This window comes from Amphiprion ocellaris, chromosome 17 (assembly GCF_022539595.1).
Source record: "Amphiprion ocellaris isolate individual 3 ecotype Okinawa chromosome 17, ASM2253959v1, whole genome shotgun sequence".
NCBI classification, from domain to species: Eukaryota; Metazoa; Chordata; class Actinopteri; family Pomacentridae; genus Amphiprion; species Amphiprion ocellaris.
In genome coordinates this window covers 21,823,014-21,837,691 of record NC_072782.1, presented here as the reverse complement: position 1 = coordinate 21,837,691, position 14,678 = coordinate 21,823,014, and the positions used below count along the sequence as shown (strand labels likewise).

The 14,678-nt window shown below is 35.2% G+C and overlaps 1 protein-coding gene across 1 annotated transcript; it reads right to left on the bottom strand.

Annotated features, from left to right (window-relative positions):
• Window positions 1-5,451: 5,451 nt before the first annotated feature.
• LOC129350971 (multiple C2 and transmembrane domain-containing protein 1-like) lies at window positions 5,452-13,980 on the bottom strand. The gene is made up of 4 exons (XM_055019399.1): window positions 13,821-13,980; window positions 12,661-12,770; window positions 11,359-11,456; window positions 5,452-10,609 (listed from the first exon to the last, which is right to left on the bottom strand). Exons 1-4 carry the CDS (start codon window positions 13,907-13,909, stop codon window positions 10,538-10,540), a joined length of 369 nt encoding a protein of 122 aa, XP_054875374.1. The 5' UTR covers window positions 13,910-13,980; the 3' UTR covers window positions 5,452-10,537.
• Between the last annotated feature and the right edge of the window lie 698 nt (window positions 13,981-14,678).

Below are 14,678 nucleotides of genomic sequence, written 5' to 3'. Positions count from 1 at the left end.
AATAAGACTGCATTTCTTGGAAATGAAAGTTTTTTTTCAGTTTTTCTGCAGTTAAAAATAGATAAAGTGGACGGCATAGTCGTCATATTCATTCATCAAGGATACGTCTCATGTAGCTCTCCTTAATTATGGTTGTAAGAGCCGATTTGAGAATTATTTGTTGTACAAAATCTTTATTTAGAATATTGTTTATTTGCTTAGATATGTAAATTCATAATTCCATGGCAGTGTCTCTGTTAGATGTTGCATTGTCAAATGAATTTACTGCATTTTTCCTCAGTAAACATTTTGATTTCGAAAAACGATTCAGTCCTCACTTAAAACTGTCTTTAAATAACTGGACTGGCACTATGATGGTAAAATATTATGTACATAGTGAACTAAGTAGAAAACATCAGCATAAAATTGACATTACTTCTTCCTGTAAATGTCCTTAACTTTGTACATTACTGAGAAGAATCCAGGCTTCACCCATTGGCTGTCCTCAACTAATAACTGTTTTATGTGTAAACTTAGACACTGTTGGAACAGCAGCCTTGTAGAGCTTCATAATACTAATGGAAGAGTCATCTTCCATCTAATTCTAGGCTCTCTGCAAATACTTCTCTTATATGTAAGAGAAGAAATGCAGTCCTGTTTATGTATTATTATTGGCTGCAATTATTACATTTTCTAATGTTTTTAATGCTAGGCCTCTAACATAATAACCAAAATATTATTACTTTATTAGATCAAAAACTTTATTACATTACTGACTTTATTACATTTAAAATGGCTAAAATTATTATGCTGTTGGCCACTATTACGTGTTACTACATGGGCCTAACATGATTAGCACCGTGGCTACATTCCTTTATCTTCTGCAGACCTCCAACTTGAATTACCATTTCTTGCATGAGTTTTGTGATTGTTTTGCTGTCGATGTTGTTGTTTTTGGATTCTGTCATTATGTTAACTCATGCAGCAGAACAATAAAGATAAAGATGTCTGTTTGTTCCTTCTGCTCTAATAAATACAGAACACAAACTTTTTATTCTGGTTGTCACAGTTTAAAATATATTTTTTTTATGTAGCCAAGTTTCAGAAGTCACAGATCTGACTCCAGGGGCGTTACAATCTTCTGTCCTTAGACTCTGTTGATGTTTGTCACACTGTCAATGACACACAATCCATTATTTAAAAAAAAACAAAAAAACACAAACTTATTTAATTCCAAGTTTCTGGATGTTTTTTGCTCCTGTCTCATTTTTCACACCTCTACGGAAATGATACAACTATGACTAGTAGAGAGAATTCAGAAATGTCCTCTGTGCAACATAATACAGTTATAATGACAGAAATTATAACTTATCACCAGAAACTATAGCTATTTAACTTTTACTTACAGCCTTTATATTTTAAATACATTTGTACAGCCTCTGCAAACTTTTTGACTTGACACTGTACATAAACTCCAGAAAGATGTTTCATCATACTGAATGTATCCACCAACAGCTGGTTCCTCTATATACCATTTCTGAGCCATGCAGCATTCATTTGAATGATTTTATTTCCCCCCTAGTCTCCCTTGTTGTCTCTACTCTGCTCTGTGGAAACACTGCCTGCAGTGAAACTCTGTGTGAAACTCTGTGTGAAATTTGTGTCTGTTGGTCACTGCTGAATTGATCATGGAGATTCATTTCTGCTCAATATTTGGTATCAACAGTTATTTCGTATTGGTGTAATTACTAGAAATAATGGTACTGGATGGGGAGGACAAGACAGGAGGCTGCTGCTGTTGGGTTTAAAACACAAGTCTGCAAGGTTGGCAAATCAACATGCATTCAAGATATTTTCAAATCAAGAATATTGAGATTTGGAATTTCCTAAAGTGCTCAATGGCAGTAAAAATTCTGCCTAAAAAGTCTCAGAGAACAGCTAATCTAACATAATTTTAGCAGGCATGTGAAAACTGGTTCTTGGCAGGTTTACTGTGTGAAAAGTACTTTTCAGATTGAATTTATTAACTGTTCAATCAATGAAAATATATATTTTTTTGTGTTTTTTGCTAACATGAGTTGCGTGGGAGGGTGGAGATTGGCGTGGGAAGGGGTTATTCAGTATCACCTTAAATCTATTTTTATACCATTTTGAAGTGTGCAGTATATTCATGAGCCTACACGAGTCTCAGATTAGTTTTTTTTTAAATGAAACATGAAAAATACATTGATTTGAAATAAAAATTACACATAAAAGTGTAAAGTCAATTTTCCTGTCAGAACTGCATGTCACAGATGATATATTCAAGGACCATCACACAGTTGATAATATGATAGTTCTTTCTGTTGCTACAATTTCTGGCTGACAGAAAGTCATCTTGACGATTTTTTTTTTATAAAGACAACGTGGCTTTTGGGGTTCAGAGGATTGACAAACTGTGGAATCAAAAGATCCTCCAGAAATGACCTCCTCCAGTGGTGTTCCTCTTATTTCATTCAACCCTTTTCATTAAGTCAACAAAACCAATTTAATGTGAAGGTGTGATTGTGTGGCCATTTCAGATCTCACTGTGATCTTACCTGGTTACAGAAAAGAGAGTAAACCTGAAGTGGGACACCTTCTAGCAACTGTAGCAGCTACAACTAGAAGGCTGAGCTAGATCACACTGAATTGACCTCCACTGAAAGAAACACTTTACTGGACAGCGTAAGGGACAACTCACAGAACCAGATATTTTAAACACAACATCACCCTAATGAAAAGATACTGTAGTAAATAGTATAATAGTAAAGCATCATGCATGAGATAACAACAGATTTGAGCTGTCGTATTTCTGCCTGACTCTCTGTCCTATTTACACTTTAACATGACAGCTAGATGGAACAATGTCTGAGCCACAAGCGTTGCTGCTGGGTCATTGCATATAAAATCTCATCTGCTTGACCCGCTCAATGCTTAGCTGATTCAACAAGAACAACAACAAAAAATCTACAAGAACTTTAAAGACATTTTTTTTTTTTGCTGTTCCAAAACTTATCCAAATTTTTACAGGAAAACTTTTAAGGATTTAATGTAAACGTGTGCAGCAGAATTTCGTGGTTTTTTTTTTTTTTCTTATTTTTTTTCTTATTTGGTCCCTTGAATGATCTCACAGCCCTTTAGATTCATCTGATGTCACTTTAAAGAGGCTCAACCTCAATGCGGGGAGTAAAATTACACACAGGTGTTTCAGTGAATTGCCAAAATTATTTTTTTCTTAAATGGGCTTCCAATTTTCTTATGTATAATAAAGTATTTCACAACTATAATACCTGTACTGAAGTAATGAACTAAGTACAGTTTCCGGCCCTTGATTCAGTTAAAAATGAGGTTTGAAGCCCTCTGCTGGACAAAAACACAACATTCATGCAGATCAGGAGGCGTCTCCACAATAACATGTTAGTCAATGAATAAATTAAAGAGACAATGTTCTTACACGCTAAATGTGGGAATTTAGAAGGAACTGAGTCACCCACTGTGTAAATGAATATATTAAATAAAAATAATATCATCGAACTTCATTACATTTTTATAAATATGTTATCTATTTAGAATGGCTGGATTGAACCAGGGCACTACATGTCAGTTTCATTATTTCCACAAGCATACAGTGGGGATCGAAAGTTTGGGCACCCCAGGTAAAAATTTGTATTAATGTGCATAAAGAAGCCAAGGAAAGGTGGAAAAATCTCTAAAAGGCATCAAATTACAGATGAGACATTCTTATAATATGTCAAAAAAAAGTTAGATTTTGTTTCCATCATTTAAACTTTCAAAATAACAGAAAACACAATAATGATGTCTGCAAAAGTTTCGGCACATTGTATATCTGTTTATATATATATATATATATATATATATATATATATATATATATATATATATATATATATATATATATATATATATATATATATATATAAATAAATAAAAATATAAAATAATTAGGTCCCACTCCGACCAGTCCTACGAGAAACCAGTGCTTGCAAAAGGTTCCGAGGTAAGTATTGCATATGCACTTATGCATATGTTGAGAATTTGCGATAGTAGGCGTCAAAGGGTTAACCCTTAGACGCTCCAGTGATTGGACTCTACACTCCTTCATAAGTGGGTCAAAAATGACCTGTATAAGAATAAATGTGTTTTAGTGTTATTTTTGTCATTTTGGTTAAGAATAATCACTTGTAATATTGTTTGTATTTTTATCCACACATGAAATATTTCGTTTGAAATATGTTTATTTTTCACTTTATAACAGAGTTTGAATATTTTTATAACTGACAAAGAATAGTACACAGAACAGCAACAGAAGAATGTCAACATCCATTTTGTTGACATGTTTCCATGCTTTTGTCCAACTGTTGTTGCTTTCCGTCCCTCCAAGTTTATGCATCATCTCTTGTATGATGTTATCAGTGATAAAGAGCTGGAGCTAGTAATACAAATATTACAATTTCTTTTAAAGTATAAAAGATATCTTAAAAATTTAAATGGAATGATATCAGAAACCTGTTTTTTGAAGAATAGCTGGAATATGAAATGATAACAACTTTGCATTACAAAGATATTGCAAGAAACCGACCTCACCGGGTCATTTTTGACATACTTTTGTATCAAAGGGCTAAAAATCAGCCGTTTCCAGCTGAAATAGTCATTTATCACATTAACAATGTCTAGGCTGTATTTCTTATTCATTTAATGTTATCTTCATTCAAAAAAAAAATCTTTTAAAGATAAGGAAATTTCTAAGTGACCCCAAACTTTTGAATAGAGTGTACATAACATGATAAAAACCTTTATAAATATGGATGTGTTCATTTGAGCTTCTGGGAATAAAGGATTTTTAAAAGAACTTTAAAAAACTAGACATTTTCCACATTTAAAATAATTTTTAAAAATCATACTGCTTTTTTTGTCAGAGAACACGACTGCCTGTTTAACTGTTGGTTGCAGCTTTTTACCAGAGATTTTCGGTGTGGTAAACACAGACAAAACTGAACAATTTGATAAAAACAAACTCCTAAACTGCACAGAAAATAAAGAGAATATTGAAAAAAAAATGAACATATCAAGATAAACCTAAAAAATCACATTTTGAGTTTAACAGTTTAACTTCATTTATCAAGCTTAGGCTTTGACTTTATCTAGCTTCAGATGTTTCAAAAGTCAGAGATACACATTATTTTACAGTCAGTAGTATGTCTTCAGTATAACTGACTGTCTGTTATCAGGCTTAGATAAAACACTAGAACACTGAATGCCATCAAACTTGGTGGAGTGGCTCAGTGTGGGCATCGGCTCAAATCTAATTTGGATTAGAGGCCTGTTCAGTAATCTTCCATGCTTGAGTACCACCTCTGCAAATATCTCCTCTAATGTTCCAGGCTAACCTCCGTCTTGAAACTTTAAAATCAGCACATAAAGCCACATGGATCTGTGTAGAAATATATTTACTCCAACAAATACTGCTCAGTCATTACAGACAGTCTGTGTTTGACTTCAGCACAGCTGTAATAGTAAGTGAACAGCAGCACAGCGAAACAGAAACAGAACATGTGCAAAGCGTAGGAAGTGATGATTTGGTGGTGAGACAGTAAACAGCGTATCAGATCGATAACACAGCTTTCATTAGATGAGCTTCACATTCAGTATCCAGAAATGCACTTGCATAAAGTTTATGTTCAGTCATGCAACAACACTCACAAACAGCAGCTTATACAGACATGCAGGATCAATGAAGCCTTCCATGATCATTACAAACTGATTCAAAGAAAGAAACAGACACTTGATGTACATTAACTCTGAATAAATAAACTCAATTTCCTGGAAAAACCTTTTGGGACCTTTTACGGAAGATTTAAAAAGCCAAAATAAAAATAAAACAAAGAAACTAAATAAAACACACATTTTTATATGTGTATACATTTATATGTTCTTTTCACTCCGCCAAGGAACACGATGGAGTTATATGACGCTCAGTGTACATTAGTCCGTCTGTTTGTCTGTTCGCAATGTTACTCAGAAACGGCCTAATGAAATGTATTAATTTTTCTTTGTTCTGTGCACTGGTACCAATGCTGGATGTAAATCTCAATGAGATATTTGTGTCTGGCTCCGAAAGAAGCACATTATTTTACAGTTTTTAACCATATTTTGATACATTACACAAAATGTTTTGCTACTAGGCATTAAATATGTTGCAATCATCACTTTAAAGCCAATTCCTCTAACTGAGTGTAGCTTGTTGGTTGAACACAACTTCATTAGAGGTTTTCATAGTTTAAAAACATTAATGAAAACCTTTGCATTTTTTTCCTAATTTTTTTTTAGCCCAAAGATATTTGATACTTGAGTTTTGACTCCAGTGTTTAAATTTACTTGAGTGAAATATAAATAAAGAAACAGTACTTTTACTTGAGAATTTTCCAGCACTCTCTCATCTCCACAGCTTTCACTCTCTCAAGTCCATTTTGTTCTGAAAAAATAAGGACATTTCTATATGACCCCAAACTTTTCCAAGGTAATGTACATGAATTCAGTAAAGTAAAACACAAACAACCAGCTGAATTATTGGGAGCACAAACAAAGGTTCTTTGAAAATGTATTGTTGAAAAAAAGTATTTCAGATGTCTTGATAATGAAAATAATCGTTATTGAAGCCATGACTGATCAACTGTTGCTGCTTCGGACAACACAAAAAACATGGCTGACATCAGCTGACTTCAAAGAGAAATGACAACTTTCCTGATCAAAAACAAGTCCTGAGCATTTGTCTCCTTTATTTTCCTCGTAAATGGACAACGTTTTGTGTGCTGCTTCTTGTTCTAGGATTTTTTTTACATGGTTGACAAACAACTGTGTTTATTTTATTTATTTTTATTGAGGCATCTTAAATCTTCCTTACACTCTTAGTTGTTTTTGTTGGTGGAGGTAAAAGAAAGTATGGCTCCACTCTTACATCCATACTCCCAGTAATCCCTCGAGCTTCCTAAGCACACCACAGAGAGGCACATTTGTCAGTAAACACACATCCGTCGATGGATTAGAGCTAAATGCTTAAAATCAGTGAATTGTCACAGCTCCTCTCCACATGACAGTTAGTGGTCATTATTTCTGCATTTCCTTCTTAAAACTTATTTTATGGCTTTATACCAATCAGCTACAACACTAAAACCACTGACAAGAGCAGTAAATAATATCAGTCATCAATAAACAAAGCAGTGCTCTGCTGAGAATCCTTGTCTCCTGCCATTCATGATGTCCCTACAGCACCTGAGCAAAAACTGCCCAGGAATGACTCTAATGCTACATTGTGTTAGCTAATGGTTTTGAAAGGCTAATTGATGATTAGAAAACCCTTGTGCAGTTATGTTAGCACATGGATAAAAGTGTGAGTTTTCACGGAACACATGAAATTGTCTGGGTGACCCCAAACTTTTGAACAGTAGTGTAATTCTGACAATTTCACACCAAAAAGGTTGGATTAAGGTGTGTTCATCAGTGCATACTATCCAGAAGCGGTGATAATCAAAATAAAGTGCATATATATATATTCAACCTTGGCCTGTTTGAATATGTTGTGATTTTAAACACACAGAAACAATGAAGCCGTTATTCCCTGCTTGGACTGCTCGGCAGTGGATTATATTGCTGTACATCGTGTAATACACCCATATGTACGTAAAATGAACTTAAATCACTTGATGTCTGTAACATAAGTCGCACTGAATATCTTCTGTTTTCATGGTACAAGAGTGAAACTTGCAGCTTCGGCATCAATAACAAGTCATAAGTGTGATAACTTTGCATCTCAAAGGTCTTGAAATGACACCAACCAGATGTGAAGCTGCTGTGATTCATTCTCTAAGGGGATCTTGTAGAAGGGCTCTAAATGGCAAAAGGCGTACCAAAATGCCACAGTAAATTCAAACTGGAGTAACTATTGTGGGACTCTGGGGCATGGCATCAATAGGCTTTTTTTGTGCATAAAACCAAATGGGAAGGCTGCAACTATGAGGTTTTGTAGTGGGGACTATTGAGCCATTTGCCCCAGTCATGCCATAAAAGAACTACACATGTCCTGATCAAGTTTTTTGCTCCTGAGCCAGAGTCATTTAAAATTTAGTATCTGCCAAAACCATTTCCCGATCTGATTCCATTCTCCTTGTTAACACACACTTCAAGTACCTTAATGTTAATAAAACTCAGTCCAACATACACTACCAGTCAAAGGTTTGGACACACCTTCTCATTTAATGGTTTTTCTTTATTTTCATGACTATTTACATGGCAGATTCTCACTGAAGGCATCAAAGCTATGAATGAACACATATGGAATTATGTAGTAAACAAAAAAGTGTGAAATAAGTCAAAACATATTTTATATTTTAGATTCTTTAAAAGAGCCACCCTTTCTTTTGATTACAGCTTTACACACTCTTGTCATTCTCTCCATGAGCTTCATGAGGTAGTCACCTGAAGTGGGTTTTCCAACAGTCTCCAGAGATGCTGAGAACTTGTTGGTCCTTTTGCCTTCACTCTGTGGTCCATCTCATTCCAAACCATCTGGATTGGGTTTAGGTCAGGTGAATGTGGAGACCAGGTCATCTGATGCAGCACTCCATCACTCTCCATGGTCAAATAGCCCTTACACAGCCTCTAGATGTGTTTGGGGACATTGTCCTATTGAAAAATAAATGACAGAGCAACTAAACACAAACCGGATGGGATGGCATGTTGCTGCAGGATGCTGTGGTAGCCATGCTGCTTCAGTGTGTCTTCAGTTTTGAATAAATCCCCAACGTCACCAACAAAGTCCCCCACACCATCACACCTCCTCCTCCGTGCTTCAGGGTGGGAAACATGCATATAGAGACCATCCGTTCACATTTTCTGCATCGTACAAAGACACGGCGGGTGGAACCAAAGATCTCAAATTTGGACTCATCAGACCAAAGCACAGATTTCCACTGGAAATCTACTTCACACTTTTTTGTTTACTACATAATTCCATGTGTTCATTCATAGTTTTGATGCCTTCAGCGAGAACCTACAATGTAAATAGTCATGAAAATGAAGAAAAACCATTGAATGAGGTGTGTCCAAACGTTTGACTGGTAGTGTATGTGCTTGACAACAATGGCCTCCAGCCAGAGATCATGTGTTTCAGACAAAGTGGGATCAACGAGGACAGTGTTCTTATACCCCAGTGACTTTTGCAATGGAGCTACATTTGCAGCTTGAATCATGTTAACACTGTCTAGATCAGCAGTATCCACTGTGATCAGTTTGTGTCAGTCCATTATTGATTGTAAATGCTGCTGATGACTGAGAAAATAATTCTAAATTCACATCCCTTGCCTCCTGCCATAAATTGTGCTCTTCCTTTACAAAACCTGTGTGACAGCAGACATAAAGGATCAGGATTAATGTTAGTGTAGGATTAGGTTTGTGCCTTTACCGATTGGTTAAAAATTGCCTTGGTCCTTTCTAATCCCAATCTCTGACATCGGATTGGGACGTCCCTAAAAAAAGATTTAAAAAAAAAAAAAAAAAAAAAAACTTTTCAGCACTTCTGAAGCAAAGTTTCATGAGTTTTCAAGCAGCTTTAGACCCTCAAAAATGTGATTCTCAACATCACAGGCCTAATAATTGATAGTTGCAGTCCTAAGCATGTGACAAAATAACACAACCATAATCAAAATTTTATGGGCATTAGTTACTTTTTATATAAATACAAATTTAAACTAAAAAACAATATATAAACCTAGACAATTTCAGTCATAAAAGTACATTCTGACACAGAGTCATGCTGAAAGAGAAGGAAGATGATTTATGATTGATAAAATTATTTCACATATTTGTGGATTTGGGGCCCAGTGCCAAGTTTGCTCTTTTCTCTTCAGGATAAATTAAAACTTTACATGTAAAACTGGGTGCGAGAACCCCCTTTTCTTTGGTCTAAATCACCATAGCAACACTTTATTCCAGCTGAAGTCCAGCTGATGCTACTAAGAACGTAAAGGAATAGTTCATAAATCGAATATGCAGCGTGATAGTGTTGAGTTTATAAAATATGAGGCGTTACTTACCGAGTGTATGTTTATACTGTGATTACATGGAATAACAGCAGCAGCAATAACATGCAGCTCTAACTTTAAAATAGCTTCACACACTGACAACACATCCACTTCAACACGGCACAAAAAAGAAATAAAAAATAGGAAATGCACCGATTCCATGCAGCACACCTTCATCAAATGCAGACTCTTTATAACACACACGTACAGACAGTTCGTGACATTCATTATCAATAATATTATAAGTTTGTGTGGAGAAATAAAAAGGATTTAAAAAAAAAAAACTCAAAGAGCTTCATTTTGTCCTTTACAAGATTTAGAAAATAAATCTTCCCACAGTAACAAAACAAAAACAACTCAACAGTTCTCATAATAATGAGAATATACAAGAAATGTATAAATAACGTAGTTTACTTTGTTTACAGGTAAAATGTTTACAGCTAGCTCAGGTTGGTCCTTCGGCGTTTGCTGGGGCTTTGTCCAGGATCAACCCTCAGCTCACGATACTGCATCTGTCCACCAACAAACACAATCACAGTTAGCCAGACTACAATAGAAAACATAAGACATGTACATATACATGACTGTTCAAAAGTTTGGGGTCACTTACAAATGTCCTTATTTTTGAAAGAAAAGCATTTTTTAAAAATGTTTTTATTTTTTTATTTTTTTATTTTCTGATTTATTTTTTAAACAAGATACCTTTTATACAAATTATCATTTGAAATATTTGAAATGAGTAAAAATCTTCCAGAAAAATCCTAAAAATATCTAAAGTGATTACATATATATCAGTAAAACTTCTAATATCTTCTTTAAGAACATTCACCAAAAAATCCACCAAAATCCAGCGAATTTCGCTGGATTTTGGTTGATTTTTTTGGTGAATGTTCTTAAGAAACATTTTTAATATTTCTTTTTTTCAACCAAAAAATGTTCAAAGATTTCCCAAAAATGTTGAAAATGTGGACATCAGAAGTTTCACTGAAAAAATATTTTTTTTTCCACATTTTCAAACTTTAAAACAGGTCAATTTTGACCCGCAGGACGACACGAGGGTTAAATGTGTTTTAAGTGTTGCAATTAAAAGGTGCATGAACTTTGCATGCAACAATGGTAAGCAGCAACTCTCAGGAGACAAGATTTAGTGTAATGTTGTGCTATCAACATTAAGATTTACCGACTCCACATGCTTCTGCATACAGTGTACCTTACAGAGCTCCTAATCATGCATTCCTGTCTGCATCACTCAGTTACTTACCACTTGAACGTCAGAGGGCACCCTGGAGAGGAAGTCAAGAAGCTCGTTGTTGTCGATCGCATACGGATTTCGGAGCTTCTTGGTAAACTTATTCACACCTACAGAAAAGAAGAGATCAGAGTGTGACTCCCTCCCCCATCATGATATGCTGCACACTATTACACTGAACCATCCAGTCCAATAGTACAAGTCACAAGGATTACAAAACTGCTATATTCCAATAATTAGCTAGAAAAGCACTCAGACTGCGCACTGCTCTGCCAAGGCTGCTCAGTCGTTGTATGATTACCGATGGTTAAGTCCCGATAAGTCCGCACCGGTTGATTTTTGCAATCATGTGATCGTCAGCAGGCAACTGACGTAGTGTTGACTTGTTGTCATAGTTACAGTGACACTGTGCTGCTATCTCGCAATGATACACAAATCTATAACAAATCCGTGGATCCAATCTACATCAGCTGCATCACTGCCAAAATCTAATCACTTGGTCCTTGTGTCATTTCTGTCCTCCCCTGAAAATGTCATCTAAATCCGCTAGTCCGTTTTTGAGTAATGTTCCTAACAGACAGACAGATGGACAGACAAACACATGGACAAACATACACTGATTGTCACATAACTCTGCCTCGTTCCTTGGTGGCGTAATAATAACAGATAATATGTCTATTTCTTACAGCAGGGGTGTCAAACTCTTTCTATTTCAGATGTCACATACAGCCCAGATTGATTTCAAGCGGGTCCCACCAGTAAAATCACAGCATAATAACCCATTAATAATCACAACCAACTCCAAATGTTTCCTTGTGTTTTAGTGCAAAAATGTACATTCTGAAAGTGTTTATATTTAATGAATTATCTTTTTTTCAAAACATTATAATCAGCCTGAAATGTCTAAAGAAAAATAAGTTTGATTTCAACAATATTATGCCTCAGTATATCATTTACACATTATAACTTACAGATCAGAGTGTGTCTACAAAGACACAAAACAAGCAGATATCTGAACTGAACAACATAGTACTTTACTTTATGATCAAAACAACTGGTCAAGGTCTAGAAATGATTTTAAATCTACAGTTTTACAAATTTATAATTTGGAGTTGACGTCTCTGTAATTTTTTTTACACTTTGCAAAGTTGTCCTGTGGGCCGGATTGGACCGTCTGGCAGGTCAGTTTTGGCCTAATAATTCTTCAGATGATAAAACTGCAATATACAATAGAACCTATATCAGTTAAACACACAGTGTAACATCTATCTATCTATCTATCTATCTATCTATCTATAGTCATGTGAAACTCACCCCATGCGAGCACGAGGTATCGTAGAGGTATGAGGTAGAGCAGAAATGTGGCAAAACATAAGGCTGTGATCGCCAGCCAGCTTAGAAAAGGCACTGTCCAGTTAACGGTGCTGCAATAGAAAGCAAATAAAACACAAAAAATGAATAAAAACTAAATATCAAGAAGCATTTCTATTCTCAATAAAGTAAAACACATTCTGGACCACAATTCACTCCACATTCTCTACTGTTCACACATTCTATCTAAATTACTGTGCAGAGGTTTGGGGCAATACATATAAATGTTCACTACAGTCATTATCAATACTACAAAAAGGAGCAATAATAATTCAAAAAACTGGTCATAGAGATCACACAAATTCACTCTTCTTAAAATTCAAAATATTAAAATTCACTGACCTGGTTCATTTTCAAACAGCACAAATAATGTACAATAAACAACCAACTTCCCAGAAACCTATTTTTTTAACAGAGATGGGGGTTGTAATTGGAGGGGGAATTTAAACTAAAAACATGGTAGATCTGGCACAACACCAAAGTCCTTTCGTCTTTCAACATGTGGAGTGAGGTTATGGAACGGATTGGAGGTGGAGCTCAAGCAATGATCAAGCACAAACCAGTTTAAAAAGCAGAACAAAAATATGGTTTTCAAGAGGTACAGGGAGAAGGAGGGGCTTTGATGGGTATATCACAGATTATTTCATATTTGTTTATTGATATTATTTATTTTCCATGCTGTTTGTAAATATGTACATAAATAACTATGGGAGTGGGGTACTGAGTGACTGATGGTGGAGATGGAGAAGGGGTAGGAGGAAATAAGCTTATGCTTCGTCCTACTCCTTCTCGGCTATGTTGAGTTATTACTTTTTGCTTTGTTTTGTTTCTTTGTTTTATTGTTTTGTTGTTGCTTTAAATATTTTATTTGTCTTTGTGGCTTTTTTTTTCTCACATGCCCGAAATAAAAACATTAATTCATTGATTCATAAAATGACATCAAGAAAGCTTTAGCCCTTTTAACTAGAAATCTGAGCAGAACTTGTTATTAGTGTGAGGTTCAGACAGCTCATTTAATGTTCATGTAGCCTCATTTACTACTTTAGGATAACTCGCTGGAAACACCACAAAGGAAAAACGATACACATGTTCCTGATACCTACTTCTTCATCCTCTCTCCGTAGGATGCCACATCGTCCAGAGCACTCTGCACACTGATGAACACGTCCTGGATGGCGTACAGTTTATTCATGAAGCCCTTGTGCTCTGAGTCCTGACAGAAACAAGGACAAACGTCAGCGAGTGTGTTTTATACACTCATCAGTGTCATGCCTGTGTGATGTTTTATTCATGTAGGCAACCAGATTTCAGGAACCTGGATAAATCTTTTACGTAGTTTCAATAAACGTGGAGTCTTTTTAAAGAAAGCAGGAGGATGTTGCCTGTGTGAATCCTGTCCAGGTTTCCGATTGTTGTCAAATATACTGCCAGTCAAAAGTTTGGACACACCTTCTCATTTAATGGTTTTTCTTTATTTTCATGACTATTTACATGGTAGATTCTCACTGAAGGCATCAAAACTATGAATGAACACATATGTAATTATGTGGTAAACAAAGAAGTGTGAAATAAGTCAAAACATGTTTTATATTTTTGATTCTTCAAAATAGCAACCCTTTGACACCACATATAAAAGTCGTCTTAAAAGTGTTTGTAGGTTTAACCCATTAACCTCCCCTCTTTTTATAATTAAAAAAAGTTTTGAAATATTTTGTTTGTTGGACTTTTGCAGTAAAATAGCAAAACACAGCAATTCAACCAGTATGTGCCCCTATAAACGAGAGAAAAGGCAAACAACTAGTGACACTCTTATTAACTAATTAATTATGGCTGTGGAGTTGGTATCTAAAAATAGTACATACTCGTTGAGTTGTGAAAAATTGTGCTTTCTAAAACTGTGTAGTTTGTCGAATTTGATTCAAAATACTTGCTGATACGTGTTAAAATGCATATATTCTGAA